General features: G+C 40.5%; 1 protein-coding gene across 1 annotated transcript in view; it reads left to right on the top strand.

Annotated features, from left to right (window-relative positions):
- Nucleotides 1–19481, top strand: part of PKD2 (polycystin 2, transient receptor potential cation channel) — a 52801-nt gene that overhangs the window by 4949 nt on the left and 28371 nt on the right. Inside the window, exons 2-4 of the mRNA XM_021702318.1 lie at nt 3107–3220; nt 17145–17278; nt 18848–19098. Of these exons, the coding sequence (XP_021557993.1) occupies nt 3107–3220; nt 17145–17278; nt 18848–19098 (499 nt within the window). The remainder of the gene's footprint in view (nt 1–3106; nt 3221–17144; nt 17279–18847; nt 19099–19481) is intronic.

The following is a 19481-nucleotide window of genomic DNA, read 5'->3' as shown; positions in this document are numbered from 1 at the left end:
GCCCACATGTGTCTGAGCACAAAACCCCTGAATTCTTTCATGATAGAAATGCAATGAGAATTTGGTTAGGCTATTCACAGTAAAATCGAAGTTCGTATGGATTTGGGTGTTTACACTGTTCTGAAATTTAGACCAACTAGAGGTCAGAAGTAGGACATTTTTCAGAGTTGCACCTGTTTCTGGAGCTATAGACAAGTCTCTTTCAAGTACTTTATGTGCTTTACATATAATATTTCTAATTCCCAGAGCAACCCCACCAAGAGGTACTTTTATCCCATTTTCAGCTGAGGAAATGGAGGCTCATGATGTTCGATAAGGTCCCACTGTTCATATGTGACTGAGCCCTCAATTGATCACAGCTGACTCCGAAATTCCACATTGCACCTTGTCATGATCAATGAGTCATGGGGATTTAGTGTATATCAGATGGGACAGGGTTGGTATGAGGCAAATAATCCACACACAGTCTTTTGACCATGGAACTGAAATATTCAGGATGAAATGATACGATAGCTGGAATTAGTTTCAAAATTGGGAAGGAGTGGGTGAGGGTTTAGATGAATCAAGGTTGTTGTTGAGTTGATAATTGTTGAAGCTGGGCAAGAGATACATAGGACTTCATTATATCATTCTCTCTGTGATGTTTTTTGTGTATTGCAAAATAGTTTTGGAAGTATTTGAATAAGATAGTTGCAAAAATGGCATTTTTCACAATTATTTATGTTTGAGACATCTTTTGTGTTTCAGGTTGTCCATCTCAGAGTCCCTCTATATTCATATTCATAAGTACCACTGCCTATGGGAATATACACTGTTTAGGTGAAGTACTCCAACTTTGGCCTCTGGCATTGACCAAGCACCCTCTTAAATATGAGAGAAGCTGGATATTGTCTGGTGTCCCCCTCATATCATGTTCTCCCTAACAGCTGGAGACACTTTATGTATTCAGTGTGAGTGCCTGAAATGCTGGGCATATACTCCCTCCACGGTGAGGACAGTTGTGGGAAAAGACAACAGTTGATTTTGAAGAATGCTGCCATTTTGTAACCATTCTTATTCCATCAGCTCTGCTAAACATGGGAAGTAGTTAGCCATAGGACAGCAATTTTTTCTATTTGTGGACATAGCCATTTCTCACTCATCAGAATGTAAAGAGGTCCCCGTGTCCTAAGACAGATCCTACATACACACCCAGTGGGGAAATTGGATGAAATTTTGAAGGTGATAAATATTTGAGGAAGTAGATAATTTAGAAAGTCAATGAAATGCATAAAGTATATTGTATAAAAATATAAATAAGGGAACTTTGTTTCTTTTTACTTGAAATGTTTCATTCGGGGGCTAGAATTAAATTGCCATAGACCATTGCACGTTTAGCTTGAATAAAATTTGATGGGAGTTTGGTTTTTCTATATATAGGTCAAGCAATACCATTTGTAAATATCAAGAACCATGACTACTTAGTGCATAATTGCTTATAAACCATGGGAAAGAGTGAAATCACTGACTAAGTGAGGCAAGACAACAATCTTTCCTGATGATAAAGAGACCAGTCATCTCCACTTATGAGTATATTTTAGGCCTGGTCTCCAAAAGAAATATAACCAAAGAAATAGTGTGATTGCGTCCAGGGCTACTGAGCCTAATACTTGGCTGCCTCTGTGTTATTCTGATTGTAATTTTCCATGTCATCTAAATTTGTAATAATTTTTAAATATGATAGAGTTTCAGCGAACAAACATTCTGCTTGCCGCATTTCTTCTGCGTGAGTAATTCCCTGACAACTACCAGATCTTGGCAGAAGCAGACCTGGTCATAAGTCATGCTCCACTTTCCGTGTGCTGAAACCTATGATATGTAACACAGTGTCTTTGAATTCAGATGCTGATTTTCCTAAAGGAAATTTAGGAGAAAAAAAAGAAAAGGAAACGAAATACCCAAATTTAGGAGTAGTATTAATGTATTATTATAAGACTTAAAAAATACATAAAAACTGGTGATGGAGTCATTTCTGTGAAGTAAAAGCCTCGATGCCATTTTCCCCTGTCCTCTGTGTGGCTTGTGGCTTGATGGTGGCTTAAGTGGCTGTGTGAGTTTCAGTGATTGATGGCGTTAAAGTCTGTGGAATAAACGTGTGAGGCAGACTGCCGGGGCCAGGTTGGCTGCCATTCACAGCCGACCTAATCTAACTGAAAGGATTGAGAAGTTTGTCCTTTTTGGCAAACATGAAGGCTCTTCCAAGTAGCCAGCAATGTGATTTTACCACACTGTTCATTAATGGGGGTTTTGGATGGCCACCATGTCTGTCTGCTGAGCGAGTCCAAAACTGCGGTCACTGCCTCCAGCAAGCTCGCGGAGGGTTATGTCATCCCTGCTCAGCCAGCCCAACGCTTTTTCCATCTGCTAAAATATGGAACATGGCTGCTGATTTTATTCTTTCTCCAAAGAGAGAAAGAAGTTGGATGATTGTTGCTTTTAACTTAAAGATGATATGTTAATTAGCGTTTTTCAAATCTGTTAAGCTAAGCATGTTTAGAGTAGTCAGTCAGCATTGAGTTTCTTAAAGGAGAGAGATGGTACAGAGTAGCGAGATTTTGTGCCACTGGATATTTCCATAGTGAAATGATGCTCCAACCAGGCTTTCTTTTCATCAGGAGTGATCCAAAAGGTGTCATGTGCCATAGAGTTACATCATGTCCTAACTAGGTTTAGTAAGAGGATAATTGCCAGGTTGTGTCCTCCTCCACACAGGAAAAGCAGATGTGTGTGTGCACAGTTATTTAATATGTTCTTCTGGGGTGCCCTCATTTCCTGTTCTCTTTATAAGTTTTTACTAAGACATTTTCTGATGGGATTGGGAGTTTAGACAATGATCAAATTGTCGCCTTGTGTTTTGTACATCTGGGGGGGACGGTAGAGGCTGATCTATTCTTAAATAAAAGGCACTCCTGCTAAAACAATTTCTTAGTTACATTCAGAGCATGCTAAAAAAAAAAAATACAGGAGAATCCCCCTTAAAGGTTATACTGTTTATTTTATGTTTCTTCTTTGCCATTCATGAGATTTTTAAAAATAAAATGTCATACTTTTCATTATTATTTTAAAGGTCTCTGGGGAACAAGACTCATGGAAGAAAGCAACACTAACCGAGAGAAGTATCTTAAAAGTGTTTTACGGGAGCTGGCCACATACCTCCTTTTTCTCATAGTCTTGTGCATTTGTAAGTAGAACATTTCCTCCTACTAAAGGAAAAGTTTTGAAGATATTTGACCTGTCAAAACCATAATTGAAAGGAATTGTATATGCATCAGAGGGGTTCATTCAGAAGCTGTCTGTTTTCAATTTCAGTTTAGATATTGGTAAAGCTTTCCTCTCTCCTCTGGTAAAAATTGATTAAAATTCAGCGTTATCTGATTGGCCAGTTCATTGTCAGCCATGACCATTTTCACTATGAGATGCATGTGGCAACCTGCCAGATATCAAGAAACCAAGTAAAAGGATTTTTTATTAGATTTCCTGATAAAGGGGCGCCTGGGTAGCTCAGTCGTTAAGCGTCTGCCTTCAACTAAGGTCATGATCCCGGGGTCCTAGGATTGAGCCCCACATTGGGCTCCCTGCTCGCGGGAAGCCTGCTTCTCCCTCTCCCACTCCCCCTGCTTGTGTTCCGTCTCTCGCTGTGTCTCTCTCTGTCAAATAAATAAATAAAATCTTTAAGAAAAAAAAGATTTCCTGATAAATACACTGTCACTATTTTTACATCAATTAACATGAAGTTTAATGTAGGAATTATTTTCAGCAAAATGACATTCAAAGTTTAACGTTCAGGAAATACAAATAATGTCTCCTAATATTGCTTTTATGGATATATATATAAAAGTCCCATTCTTTTGGATCTGGATGTGTTTCCTGTGTGGGTTCCTTCATTCTAATTCATAATGTCTTCCAAATCTTCAGTAATCACCAGCCTTGTACTCTGCAGGAAACTTATGGCAGACTCATCTCTTTCTTCTTCCTCTCTTCTTTCAGTATGTATATGCATCCCCTGGGAGGGGAGGGGACTCAAGCCTTAGCCAGGACAAGTCTTAGAAACCATTTGCTTTGAAGTCCAGAAAGTCTTAGACAATGGGTTGATGTTCTGATTCGAAGGGTATTGGATGATGGGAGTTCTGTCCTGTTCTCTCTAAAGGTCTTTATGAGAACAGACAAGGAAGCAGCTTTATGATAACCAGGACCTCTTACCATACTCCTGGGAAAGGACTTCCTTCATATAGTGTACACTTAGAAAGGCTTAAAAAATTAACACCAATCTTAAAAAGAGTCCCCTTCTTTGTTTATGGAGAGAATCAAAATTTATCAATGATTTAATAAGGCCATTCTTATTACATTAAAATTGACCACCTTGAATTTAATTGACTAGGCAAAAAGCTTCCTTAAAAAATTTTTAAAATTTATTAGATTTATTAAAAAAATTTTTTTAAACTTGTAAGTTGAACATAAAGGATTGAGGAAACACTTAAGTTTCAATATTTATAATTTTAAGAAATTGAATATTGATTTGTTTACTATCCCCACACACAGTTTTTTATTAATACTAGTAAGTTCTTAATGAGCTTTTTTTTTTTTTTAAAGATTTATTTATTTATTTGAGAGAGCAAGAATGAGAGAGAGTACATGAGAGGGGGGAGGGTCAGAGGGAGAAGCAGGCTCCTTGCTGAGCAGGGAGCCCGATGTGGGACTCGATCCCGGGACTCCAGGATCATGACCTGAGCCGAAGGCAGTTGCTTAACCAACTGAGCCACCCAGGTGCCCCTTAATGAGCTTTAACAGGGAATGACGACTTTTTGCATTTTCTGAGACTTTGCCAATCCACGTGGGAACTTGAGAAAAAAAGAAGGTGTTTAAGCTAGAATGTATGTATGTGTGAATAATATCCGTTTTCTTGATTTTTTTCTGTTATTTGTTTAGGAGGGAATGTCATTACTTTTTACAACATTCTATCTAAGATAGAAATGCTGAAAAAGTAGAAAAGATCTATTCATTATATTAAAAGTTGTAAAGCCAGAGATGTGATATTTTTAATTTTTATGTTCTAAACTGTTAGAGCTTACAATACTGAAGTAGAGTTTGCTCCCTGCATAGGCGCTTAAATATTAAACTACACTGGCCTTAAATATTAACAGATTGATTAGAATCATTATTAAGATTTTTTCAAGCATGACACAGACACATACATACGTATATATTTCTTATGCAAAATATAAGTACCCCTATAAGTACGTTTAGGTTTTCAGTGGCCCCCCCCAAATTGCTTGAGCATCAGAATCACCAAGAGAATTTTTAAAAAATTACAGTTTGCCCAGATCTGCTAAATCTGAGCCTTCCAAGGTGGCCCAGGGAAGTGAGTGTTCCGATGCACTGACAAGTTTGGGAACTAGGCCAGATAGGTAAACTGAATAGCTAGAGTTCTAGGAAACATGCCTTACTTAAGTCATGTAATTAGTGTTTTCTTGTTTATTTTGGAGTTTAATGCTTTTTGTTCTTTTTCACACTAATCACTTTTTTCTTATATCAGTAGCTGCATATTTTACATAGGCCAAGTTTTATTTTCAGAGTACTGTAGAATCTCTGGCTAGGAAGGGATCTTAGCAACCATATGATCGAAACTCCACTGAATGCTAAAATTCCCCCTGCAGCATCCCTCTCAAATGGTCAGTCCTCTTGTGTCTGATTGAGCAAGAGTTCCAGGTTAAAGGACTTAACTTCTTTGAAATAGTTCATTTTGTTTCTCTATGGCTATGTTAGAAAGTTCTCCCTTATATGAAGCCAAGTCTAACCTGTCAGATTTCCTCTCCTAGCTCTCCCCTCCAAGCCCACCTGTACCAAGTACCTTTTCCATGTTCTTCTCCAATTTAGCCCATCAGAAGTTTGGAGACAGACATTCAGTCTCCCTTAAGTCTTCTCTAGGTTAAACCTTTCTGGTTCCTTTAACTGTTGATCATGTAATTGGAGACATGCCTTTGAGTACCCATGTGATAGAAACTCCCTCCAGCACACGTTCTGTTTATCAGGTCCCTTTGAAGGCACAGTAGGAGCCTCATAATGAAAGAGGGGGAAAGGGGGGCCATAGGTGTCCTCAGTCAGATACACAGCTGTGGTTCATGCCTCCTCCCATCACCTGATTCTTCACATAAATGATTCCTCAGTCTCTTCACCAGAAACTATAAAGCACTGTGTCCCCCAACTAGTATATGAACACTTTTTCCTGGAACATAGTAGCGGACTTCCCTTTCAGCTATGTTAAATTTCATCTCATTCAGTCCATCTGTTGAATTTTTTTTGGATCTAGATTCATTCATCTTATGTATCAGTTGTTCCTCTTGGCTTCACTGGATCAACAGAGTTGATATCATCCATGTCCTTATCCTGATTAATTAATCAAAAAAGATTGGTCTAACAACATCATGCATTAGTCAAAGTTCTCTGAGTTCACTGAATTATATTATCATCTAGCTCAGAATGTTCAAGAAATAGGATAATAAGGATAATAGAATAATAAGGATAATAAATAGGAGATAACGACTGGGTGGCTCCGTCATTAAGCATCTGCCTTCGGCTCAGGTCATGATCCCGGGGTCCTGGGATCGAGCCCCGCATCGGGCTCCCTGCTCAGCGGGAAGCCTGCTTCTCCCTCTCCCACTCCCCCTGCTTGTGTTCCCTCTCTCACTGTCTCTCTCTCTGTCAAATGAATAAATAAAATCTTAAAAAAAAAGAAAGAAATAGGATAATAAGAAAGACTACTTTTTCAAATGCCTGTCAGAATAACTCCACCATTCCTCTGCTATTAGCTGTTGACCAAATTAAAAATGAACATTATGAGGATAAGCGGACGTGATTTACTCCTAACAAAGACCAAATTAAAAATGAACATTATGAGGATAAGCGGGCATGATTTACTCCTAACAAAGCCTAAAGAGCCTAACAAATCGCTCCTAGTGATTGAGCCCTTTCCCATTGCTCAAAAACCATCTTTTTAACTATTAGTTTTAAAATCTTGCCAGCAATATCAATATCAAATGACCAATAATATCAAGCGTATTACTCTGTGGGTAAATGAGATAATGTACTTAACCGTATGCCTTGCATATTGGAAGCTCTTGATATGAAGTAGATAGGGTTCTGGAAGGCAGTTGGCATAGTAGGAAAAGTATAGATTTTTTTGCATCAACAGAGATCTGGGTTCAAATCCCAGCTCCACTACTCATATACACTACTTATATACTAGGTAAGCTTGAACAAGTTATTTAACCTTTCTGAACCCTTGTTTTCTCATCTGTGAAATACTTATTTTGAAAGATTTTGTGGAATGCCTGGGTGGCTCAGTCAGTTACGGGTCTGCCTTCAGCTCAGGTCATGATCTCAGGGTCCTGGGATCGAGCCCTGAGTTGTCCGGCTCCCTGCTCAGCATGGAGTCTGCATCTCCCTCTCCCTTTGCCTCTGCTCCTCCCCCTGCCCGTGCTCTCACTCATTCTCTCTCTCTCAAATAAATAAATAAAATCTTAAAAAAAAAGAAAAGAAATATTTTCTGAACTTTGGGATTAATATACCAAAAAATGCCTAGGATACTGTCTGTCACGTGAAGAATAGTAAGAGCAAAATTCTTCCCAGAAATAGTTGACAATGGCTGAATTGTTTCGTCAGTAGGTTCTAAAAACTATAGGTTCGAATTGTTTGGACATTCATTTGAAGCAACTAAGTGCCCATCAAGACCCATTTTCTATCTTACCAGTGTTACTTCTAAGCCCTGTGTCTTTAAAATTAGTCTACTTAACCCAGAGGAGAGAAATGACATGGGAACTAGGTAATCCCACTTTCTCTATAATTTAGAATTTATTCTTACTTGAAACCTAAGGTTGCTATGAATCCACCATCAAAGTACGTGCTTATATATGGGTTACTGTTATAAAGAGCCACAGAATTTCTTTGTGTGACTTAGATGCTGAACTTAAAGATGGGGATTAATGGTATTGTTAAAGATCTTTGGAAAAACCAAATGAAGTCTTTGGTGAATCTATGATAAAAGTACATTTGCCTCTTCTTTTTTTCTGCTCTCTCCGTTAAAATTTCTCAAGTTTCCTGTTCAAACGTAATAATGGAAATCATAAAGAAAAGTTTAGGTAGAGTTAGCATCATAGAAATTTGGTATTTCTGTATGTCAAAAAAAATAGACAAGATTAAAAGGCAGAAAATTCTCAAGAAAAGTTAGAAGAAACATTACAAAGGATTAATATTTTAACACATATATAACCCACAAAGCACTGAGAAAAATACCAAGGCCTCAGTAAATATTTTACGGAGTAGAAAATATAACGTATTTCACAGAGTAGAAAATGTAATCAATTAGATTAAGAAAGTCTTTAACTTTAAACTCTCCAGTGTCCAAAGAAGTAATGAAACTGGAGAAATGAACAACACAATCATAATACAGCATGATATGTCCTGGGATAGGAAGAGCTCTTATATGAAGAAATCTATGTGTCTCCATCTCTTTATTTCTGGAAGAAGAAGGCTTTGCTTTGTATTCTAAAAAAAAAAAAAAAATGAATAGTATCAAATCAACATGTTGTATACCTTAAACTTACATAATATGACAAGTCAATTATATCTCAATAAAAAAGAAATGAATGTTTTATTTTACTTGTAAAAATCTTGCAAAGATGATTATCTAAGCTAAAGATAGTTTTCCTAATTGCAAGAGAATTCATGCAGATGAACTGTTGATAACTAGGTCAGGGAAGTCGAAGTCCGTGGGTTAATCATCACATTGGTGGGAAGCTAATTCAATTTCCGGTGGCATACATTCCAACAGCTGACACATTCAGTCTGAAGATCACAGCTTGCAGCCCATGGAAAGTAACTTTTAAAGACTGCCTATGGCCGGAAAGCTCTCTGTCCTTTTCAGTAGAACAAAACTACAATGACAAGAAATGTATGTTCTTGCATAAGTACTAATTTAAACATGGCCTGCATTCCATGTGCATAGCTTTCTCTTCTTTATGTCTTTGTGATAACATATATAAATATTACATATCTTTCCCTCTTGTTTCAAATGACAAAAGTAATAACCTGAAGCTCAGTACGGGCGCTCGCAAAAGCACTTGTGTCAACAGACTGTATCCCTCAAAGATTTCCATCACAGTGTTACTTACGATTTCCTTCAAATTTTAACCAAAACTAGATTAAAATATCTGGAGGTTTTAATAACTTTAATTCACCTCTCTTGTTTATTCTGCTGTCTCACTTCTACCTCTTTAAACGCCTCACCAGAGTTGCTTAGGGTCCTCTTAATTGCTAAATTTTATGGGCTCTTTTCAGGCTTTCTCTGGCATTTGCTCCTATGGCATTTGGCTTTCCTATGGCATTTGGCTTTCTAGAAGCTTCTCTTTGGCTTCCAGGACTCCCTCTCTTCCTGTGTTTCTTCTTGCTCTATTCACTTTCTTAGTTTTTTTCGTTATGAAATGTGTTTAGCCAGTGTATTCTCTGTGATTGGGTCTTTGGTTTTCTCTTCAGGTGATCTTTTCCACAGCTTCAACTGGTACTTGCTGCTGGTGAGTCCAAGCGCCCCCTAGACCTAGCTCATGAACTACAAACCTTGTACCAACTTCTGCCCGGCATCTCCACTCGTGTATCTCCTAGGCATCTCATCCTTACCGTTCCTAACACCACACTCATCATCCTTCCCATCCAAACTTGCTTCATTCATGTTCTCTCTCTGGGCTCATGTTAACATCACCCACGTGATGCCTCTCTCCAAAGCTGGGCATCACTCTAGATGCTTTCCCTCATTCTTCTCGTGTGATCATTCCACCTACTTCTTCCTCTTTGGTGCCTCTCAAATCTGCCTTCCTTCATATATCGTTATTTTCCCCATTTTAACCTTTATCATCTCTATCCTGGATTATTCATTTATTCATTCATTCAGTTGTTCAGTAAGTTAATTAAAAACAGATTTTTTAAATCTGCCCTGAAATGTGGAAGTGATATGAAAGAAAACAGTTGGGGACGAGGATTCCCCTACAGAGAAGGCCTCTCTGAGGCCTAAATCAAGCGTGGAGCCCTTCAGATGAAGAGAACTGCCTGAGTGAAGTTTCTGAGGCAGGAAAGAGCTCAGAACATTCCAGAAGCTGAGTGAAGACAGTTACTAGAGAGAGTACCATCAAATGAGGATGGAAAGGTGGTCAGGGGCCAGACCCTATAGGTCTGGTAGGCCTTGGTTAGGGGTTTAGAGGGGGAAGCTGGGATTTTAAGTAGGGGAGAGTCAAGATTTATTTAAATTTTAAGATGACTCAGATGCCGTTAGACCACATATTGGTTGGAATCTTTTTAGATCTTTTAGTAGGACTCCCAGGCACTGCCTCCAGGCTGCTCTGAAACCAGATTAACCCAGGTCACTCTTCCATTTAACATACTATCATCACCTCACTTTCAAGATTAAGTTTAAAATCGTTACATAATAAAGTGCACTTCATTATTCCGTCTTTGCTTACTTCTTCAGACCTGCCACTCCCTATGAACACCTGTTATTTCAACCACAGCAAGCCACCGTGAGTCTCAAAAAGGCCTTGGCCTAGGCTGTCACCTCTTCTTGGTCTGTTCAGTTCTTCCTCATCCCTCAAGATCAGCTCAAGAGGCAGATCCATCGAGAAGCCTTTATCCACTAGCCCTTCCCCGGAGCTGTGCTGAGGTCCCGGGCCCACCTCAGTCACCGCACTCCTCACCCTGGATTGTCAGACTAGTTCATGCATCCGTGTCCCTCAGCACAGGGAGGGAGAAAGGGGTGCTGTTAGGCACATCTCAGAGATGCCACATAGATGTTCTTACTAAATGCTGACAGCTTCGCCCATTCTCATTCTCTCTTTACTAGTACTTCTTGCTCACTAACCCAGAACTGTTCCTAGTATGACAACACCAAGAGCTCAGGCCTAATCATTCTTTGATTTATGTGTATGGCTTTGCATTTGGCACTTTTCATTTATAGAGTCTATTCAAATACCTGATCTTATTTGATCTCTACCGTGTTTCTGTGAGGATGTGGGACAGCACAGAGCTAGCAAAGGAGTTCGGCTTCCTGGTCAGGATGATGGCTTTAGTTTGTGGCAGATGGCCTTGGAATACTGGATTCTACTGTCTTTACATCTGGTATTTATATTTGTGTGGCAGCTTTGATTTCCTCTTTGGCCCAAGAGTTACGAAGAGGAAAACAATTTTTCATTTTGAGATGGCTTGGTTTTATCTGTGTTTGCTTAATCCTTTTAAAATTAATTTTCTGGGGGCGCCTGGGTGGCTCAGCCATTAAGCGTCTGCCTTCGGCTCAGGTCATGATCCCAGGGTCCTGGGATCGAGCCCCACGTCGGGCTCCCTGCTCAGTGGGAAGCCTGCTTCTCCCTCTCCCACTTCCCCTGCTTGTGTTCCCTCTCGCTGTGTTTCTCTGTCAAATAAATAAAATCTTTAAAAAAAAATTTAATTTTCTGCATTTGTGGTTTTTAAAATATTGCTTCTTTGTTTTTTATGGGGGATTTTTTTGCTATTTTCTGTGTTTCTGTTGTCTTGTTACATTGGAAAAGTCTTCTTTGCTTTTTATTCTAACGATTTGGAGTTTTTAGTACAGTCATCTTTGTTTTTAGTCTTTGAGCCTACATTTTTTCAACAATATTAAGGATAAAATAGTGTCCATTGCTATTTTATTATTATTATTTTTAAAGATTTTATTTATTTATTTGAGAGAGAGAATGAGAGACAGAGAGCATGGGGGGGGAGGGTCAGAGGGAGAAGCAGACTCCCCGCTGAGCAGGGAGCCCGATGCGGGACTCGATCCCGGGACTCCAGGATCATAACCTGAGCCGAAGGCAGTCGCTTAACCAACGGAGCCACCCAGGCGCCCAACATTCCTCATTTTAAAATAGCAATGGACAGGGCGCCTGGATGGCTCCGTTGGTTAAGCGACTGCCTTCGGCTCAGGTTATGATCCTGGAGTCCCGGGATCGAGTCCCGCATCGGGCTCCCTGCTCAGCGGGGAGTCTGCTTCTCCCTCTGCCCTCTTCCTTCTCGTGCTCTCTGTCTCTCATTCTCTCTCTCTCAAATAAATAAATAAAATCTTAAAAAAATAAATAAATAAAATGAGGAATGTTTTTAAGACAGCTTTATTTATATTTCATGCTGATTAGTTGGTGATGCTGTGATAATATTTTTTATTCTGGCTTATTTTATGGAAAAGGGAACTTGGAAGTTAAGACAAGGACTATAGAATAGAAGAAATATATACACATAGACATATATCTGTCCTTTACCTTATATTTTTTAACATTCTCCTTTCTGTTCCTCATTTAAGGCTATCTATTTCATCCTGTAGTTTTTTTCTTCATGATTCAGCTCATTTAAAGAGTGAATGCTACCTTACAAGTGGGCTTTCTCCATCAGGGACTAAAGAGAAAATGATGATACAGTCTTGTATTTCTATTGCATTTGACATCATGTAGAATGTCTTCACATACATTTCTCCCATTGAACTATGCAGAAGCCCTAGATGTTATTTTTAAGATTTCATTTATTTATTTATTTGTTGAAGAGAGAGCACATAAGCAGGGGGAACGGCAGAGGCAGAGGGAGAAGCAGGCTCCCTGCTGAGCAAGGAGCCCGATGCAATGCAGGACTCAATCCCAGGACCCTGGGATCATGACCTGAGCCGAAGGCAGCCGCTTAACCGGCTGAGCCACCCAGGCATCCCACCCTAGATGTTATTATACCCACTTTCTTGTTGATGAAACTCAAGCTCAGATAAGTTAAGTATTTGTCTGAGATCCCAAGACACCGAGACCCACTATCATGACCACGGAGGCAGACATTCTAGGTGAAGCAAAGCTGAAACTCAAACCCAAATCATTCTGCTTCCAAATCCCAGGGGTCCTTTAGCTACAACCTAGGTGGACTCATGGTGTAGGTGATTCCGGGAGCGTAAGGAGCTACCACTCAAAGATATCCCATGGACTAGCCCAGGGCCTGGCACAAGGGAGGGACTGAGTTAATATTTGCTGATTGAATGTGTTAGAATAATCATCCCTTCAAAGCTAGATGACAGTGTTTCTCTGGATGTCCAACAGATGGTGCTAAATAGCCAAGGGAATGCATCACTTCCCTTTTAGTGAAGCCATGAAATTTCATACAGGTCCTGAGAATTTCAAAAGGAATCGATATTAAAAATATAGGAAAACAAAAGAGTTGAAATTTTTTTATTTTATTTTTTTATTATGTTCAATTAGCCAACATATAGTATATCATTAGTTTTTGATGTATCGTTCATCGATTCTTTAGTTGTGTGTAATACCCAGTGCTCATCACAATATGTGCCCTCCTTAATACCCATCTTCTGTAACCCTCAGTTTGTTTCCTGAAGTCCAGAGTCTCTCATGGTTTGTTTAAGAGTTAAATTTTTAATCAGTGGCTAAAATATTTATATGTATGCATATAGAACTAGCATATTTATAAATCAAAACATTTAAATCATTTGTTACAATTCTTTTTAAACAAACAAACAAAAAAATCCCCACAGGTAAAAAATTTAGAATGATCTATATTAATTAATCCAAAGCAAATTCTAATTTCAAGTTAATTGAAAAAATCAGCTTCATAATTACTTATTAGGTTTTGGGGACTCCTTCACTACTCCTCTAGCATCATATCAGCCTTGTTTCCTCAGCTGTCTCTGGATCCACAGAAAGCTTTCCTAGAGCTCATAGTACCTTGTCCATTCCTCTATAGGAGTTGAGTGGGCAGTGCTGTTCCCAGGGAAACTTACTGGCTTTTCTTCTTGAGGACAGAGATCACACCTTGCTTATCTTCATAAGCACTTTGTCCCATAAATATGAATGGATTAAAAGTCTAAACCCTTAACTCTGGCCCAATATAGTTTTGAGAGGTGGCAGGTCATGTAACACTTGAAAAGGAATTTCTTATCCTAATTTGTGGGTCGTAGGAGGACAGGTGAGGGAGCCTAACTAAGGGGATGGGAAAAACGTTCCTTCCCCTCCAGATAGAGCACATAAGCCTCGTGACTGTGTGTATTTATTGATCCATTGACTGCTTGCGGTGGACTTTAAAAGACACTTGTGTTTGAATCACTATTATCTACGCCGCTTTTTATTTTTTTTTAATCTTTAACAGTTTATTTCAATATCTGTGGCTGTGCAAAAGTCAACACAATACTCGAGTAGGAAGGATCAATAGAAAAAAGTGTTGTATTCATTTTAAGCTGTGGCCCGCTAAATACTGGAATACTATCAAGTGTTTCGTTCCTTGCCCCTCACAGAGTTGGTATTTAGCAGACAGCTTCTCAGAAAATAGATGCTAAATAATGCTTGGTCATTAAACTGAAGATTAGAAGTACTTGTTTTGAGGTTAGTAGTATCTAATTAACAGAATTGTTGTAAGGACTAATTGTGGGACCAAACAAGTACTGAATGCCCTATGAAAAAATTCACCTTTATTGTACATTTATGAAAAAATTTCTTTATTATGTTAATCACCATACATTACATCATTAGTTTTTGATGTAGTGTTCCATGATTCATTGTTTGCATATAACACCCAATGCTCCATTCAGTACATATCCTCTTTAATACCCATCACCAGGCTAACCCATCCCCCCACCCCCCTCCCCTCTAGAACCCTCAGTTTGTTTCTCAGAGTCCATAGTCTCTCATGATTCGTCTCCCCCCCTGATTTCCCCCCCTTCATTTTTCCCTTCCTGCTATCTTCTTTTTTTTTTTTTAACATGTATCATATGATCTCACTGATATGAGGAATTCTTAATCTCAGGAAGCAAACTGAGGTTTGCTGGAGTGGTGGGGGTGGGAGGGATGGGGTGGCTGGGTGATAGACGTTGGGGAGGGTATGTGCTATGGTGAGCACTGTGAATTGTGTAAGACTGATAAATCACAGACCTGTATAAATAATCATTATATACTCCTCTTTTTAACTAATCTTAATTTTCTATGCTGCTCAGGTGGGGAAGGGAGCTATATGAGGATGAGATTTTACTAAATAGCACTTAATCCCCAAATCATTTAATACCAGGTTTTAAATGCATTTTGTGATGCCTGAAGATTATTACAGAGTCAGCTGAGTATTGATCACCTGCTGGATATTGAGAACCGTGACTAAAAGAAGTGAAAAACTTCTGTAGTCAAAAGAAGTATAAAAGAGGGGCACCTGGGTGGCTCAGTTGTTAAGCGTCTGCCTTTGGCTCAGGTCATGATCCCAGGAACGGTCCTGGGATCGAGCCCTGCATCCGGCTCGCTGCTCCGCAGGAAGCCTGCTTCTCCCTCTCCCACTCCCCCTACTTGTGTTCCCTCTCTCGCTGTGTCTCTCTCTGTCAAATAAATAAATAAAATCTTTAAAAAAAAAAAAAAAAGAAGTGTTTCCCCTTGAAGCTTTTTGTCAGTTATAAGAATTATAGCATATTGCACATGCAAATTAGAGTCCAGTGTAAGACAGTTCTCATTAAGTACTGAAATTTTTAATACATGTGTTATAGCAAGTCGATTAAGGAGGAAGAACCATCATTATTGGGCATTTAAGTTTCAGCCACTGTACTGGGTAATTTTTAGTTACTGTTTTTTTAAAATATTTATTTATTTGTCAGAGACAGAGCGTGCACAAGCAGGGGGAGTGGCAGGCAGAGGGAGAAGCAGACTCCCCACTGAGCAAGGAGCCCAATGTGGGACTCGATCCCAGGACCCCAGGATCATGACCTGAGCCAAAGGCGGTTGCTTAACCAATTCAGCCACCCCAGGCGCCCCTAGTTACTATTTTTATGTAAGCACCAAAAACTCCTATGGGATAGCTGATTATTCCCATCCTACAGAAAAGGAAACTGAAGCTAAGAAAGTTTAAGCAGGTTGGGGCGCCTGGGTGGCTCAGTCACTTAAGCATCTGACTCTTGATTTCAGATCAGGTCTTGATCTCAGGGTTGTGAGTTCAAGCCCCAACTTAAAAAAAAAAAAGAAAAAGTTAGAGCAACTTGCACAGGTCACATTGTGAGTAGCAGGCATGGCCAAGATTCAACCTCCCATCTCCTATAACCTACTAAGCCTATAGATTATCTTCCCATCTCCCTCTAGGACCATTCGGAATGGGCTGATATAATCAGCAAATCTTCATGGCAGGGATGTAGCTTGGGTTTAGAGGGTTCCGTAGAAGATTTGACAGGTAGATGGGAGGCAGATGGGTACATTCTGGAAGGAAAGAGATGGAAAACTCAAAACTCAAAATTTAAAGAACATGTAATGAAGGGCCTATTTCCACAAGTGGGGAGGGTTATGGGAACCCACAAGGGGAGTGAGGCCCTCGGAACAGATACCACCTCCAGACCTGGGGGGACAAGGGGAGGGAATGGCATGGCATCAACCCAGTGTGGCTGTGGGAAGGGAGATTCTCCCAGCAGCTGTGGCCAAGGTTAGAGGGTGCCCTGCCAAGCTGCCTCCAGGTGTTGAGGGAATGGAGTAAGGGTGGTGGGAGCAAACCCAACCTCTCTTTCCTCAGGCCCCCAGGTTTCCTGATCAAATCAAAGGGCAAGGGAGCCCATGTGGTACAGTCTGTAGAAGTCAGCCTCATGGCGCAGAGCAGAGACGGATGGAGAACCGACATGGAAGAGAGCGGCCTGCCCGTGTTACCGTAGGGAGAGTGACAGCACGTGCCCAGCCACAGGACGAGGAGTGCGGCCTGGCCTCTGTAGTGGCCTGTTCTGAACGGCCTCACTGTGTGGAGGGACTAATCCCGGAGCGGCCTCACTGCGTGGAGGGGCTGATGGCGGGAGGGGGGTTAGGTTAAATAGGCATGTCCCAGATGTCAAGTGAAGGCGCTTGATCTTCACTTGATGCTCTGTAGTAAGCCAGTTTTGTTTCACATCAGCCAGTGTGAATTTCTTTCTTTTATAGGCCCAAGAGTTAGGGAGAGATCCTAGAAGAATGGTAAAGGGAAGGAAGGCAGGGGACACAGCAGAATGTTTGTGGCTACCTGCCCATCCACTGGGAGTGTGTGAGTGAGTGCGTGGGTTCCCCCACAGGGTTCACGTGGCTTTTTCTGTGTTCCAGTGACATATGGGATGATGAGCTCCAGTGTGTACTACTATACCCGGATAATGTCACAACTCTTCCTAGACACCCCCGTGTCCAAAACAGAGAAAACAAACTTTAAAACTCTTTCTTCAATGGAAGACTTCTGGAAGGTATTGCAAATGACTTTCAAAGTACCTCTTTACCATTGAAAATTGTTCATTTGGTTTCATAAATTCAAGTCCGCAGTATCTATAGGATCCACCTTGTGCTTGACACCGTATGAGGTGTAGGCTGTGGTGAGTTGTTAGAAGTCATGGTTCTATTGAGAACCTTGTATGTGCCTTGCACCGTGCAGAGTGTTTCATACCTTCCCTTTTTTAATCCCATAGTAACCATACGAGGTAAGGGCTGATACTACACCCGGGTGGCAGATGAGGAGATGAAGAATCAGCATGCTTACACATAGTTAGGGAGTAAGAAAAATGGACTTGTTTCTAGCCTGACAGACACTTCCTCACCCTCGTCTATAATTCACTCAGTCATTCATGATTCATTGAATGTCTGTTGAGTATCTCCTGGGATATATGGCCCATAAGGGCAAGATTTGGTTGTTTTGTCTTGCTTTGTTTTTTGGTTTTTGTCTCCTTGTTGATGATGGCCTGTGCCCTAGAGCAGCGCCTGATACAAGGCAGGCACATTCTTTCAGAGATCTCTGATGTGAAATTCAACCCAGCCCCTTCCCGGATTGTCACAAAAGCCAACACAGTAACTGAGGATAAGCTATGAGTGATACCACAGGAGAAATGTTAAACTGACATGGGAGGCATGGTGCTCAGAACCTAAGAAAACTGGAAAGGGAACTGGAGAGGAAAGACTTGTTTCTTCCTGCGGAGATGCTTTCTAAAACTCTTACTAAACCCCGGAGTCAGAGTTGGCGGTTGTAAAGATAGAGGAAACTGGACCATATGAACCCGTTAATACTGATGCCTAAAAATACTTATGCCTAAAAATACTTGGCATCCAAAACCATGCTTGTAAAGTAGGAATCTCTCCCCTCCTGAACAGAGCAAATCAGTCCATCTCTACTGATTATCTAATAAGCTGACACTGAGAAACAGCTTCTTCTTCCCCATAGGCAACTAATAAGAGACTTCTCCCATATGCACAATTCCATGGTAATGAATGCCAAGCTCTAAAAGCAGGGGCAGTGGCAGGGGCAGGGTCAGTTACTGAGTTCACCATATGCCAAAATAATCCAGACACTTAAAAGATCCACCAGATGGCAGACTGGTAATCAAAACTAGATGTTTCCTCTCCAGACAAGTTTGGAACCATGATTATGTGGGATGCTATTTTAATAAGGGAAAGTAAAATTGATCATGGTTGTGGATTTACGTGAACCACACCCCTGACCTTTAGTCCTAGGGCAAAAATCAGAGTTGCCATTTATTAAGCACCCACTGGGTACCAGGGTAGCAGCCATGCAAAGGATGGATATTATAGATGCAGGAACTTTGGCTCAAAGTTGGATCCTGCTCAAGGCCTCACAGCTAACAAGCGACGGAGCAAGATCCAGCCCAAATCTTTCTGACAGCAAAACCCATGCTTGTTACTCTACCATGTTTACAGAGTTGCCAAACTGTTGGTCATACAAACATTCCAGGAAAGAGCAAAGCAGCTACAAAGCTAAGCTTGGGGCTTTTAACAAATTTTTTAAAAAATGTTTCCTTCACTTTCAGTTCACAGAAGGTGCCTTATTGGATGGGCTGTACTGGAAGACACAGCCCAGCAACAGAACCGAAGCTGACAACCGAAGCTTCATCTACTACGAGAACCTCCTGTTAGGGGTGCCACGTATCCGGCAACTCAAAGTCAGAAATGGATCCTGTTCTATCCCCCAGGACTTGAGAGATGAGATTAAAGAATGCTATGATGTCTACTCAGTCAGTAGTGAAGACAGAGCTCCTTTCGGTCCAAGAAATGGAACTGCGTAAGTTTCTGTGCCTCCGGCAGCCATGCGCGCCCTGGCTTCTCATTCACTCATTCATTCATTCATTCATTCATCCTCTAACCCCTTAACCAAGGAGAAGATGCTTTAAATGAATCTTCAGTGCATAGAGTTAAGACCATGACCAAATTGGCCTTTGGTTTCTCAAGCTTTTTCTACTTTTTACCCCCTTCAGCTTCTGCATACATATTTTTCAAAAGGCTAAATTATTGACCACATGGCCCATCAAAAGTAGCTACCTGGGCCTTTGGAGGTTTCTTTGAAGATGTCTGGATCCTTTTTTTCTAGATCTGGTGACATCATTCACTAGGTTGTTACTGAGAACTATCCTGGTACAGAAATTCTCATTTTACTAGCATTTACAG

Source organism: Neomonachus schauinslandi, chromosome 2 (assembly GCF_002201575.2).
Source record: "Neomonachus schauinslandi chromosome 2, ASM220157v2, whole genome shotgun sequence".
In the NCBI taxonomy this organism is placed as follows: Eukaryota; Metazoa; Chordata; class Mammalia; order Carnivora; family Phocidae; genus Neomonachus; species Neomonachus schauinslandi.
The sequence above is the reverse complement of the archived record's forward strand: the minus strand, read 5'-3'. Positions and strand labels throughout refer to the sequence as shown.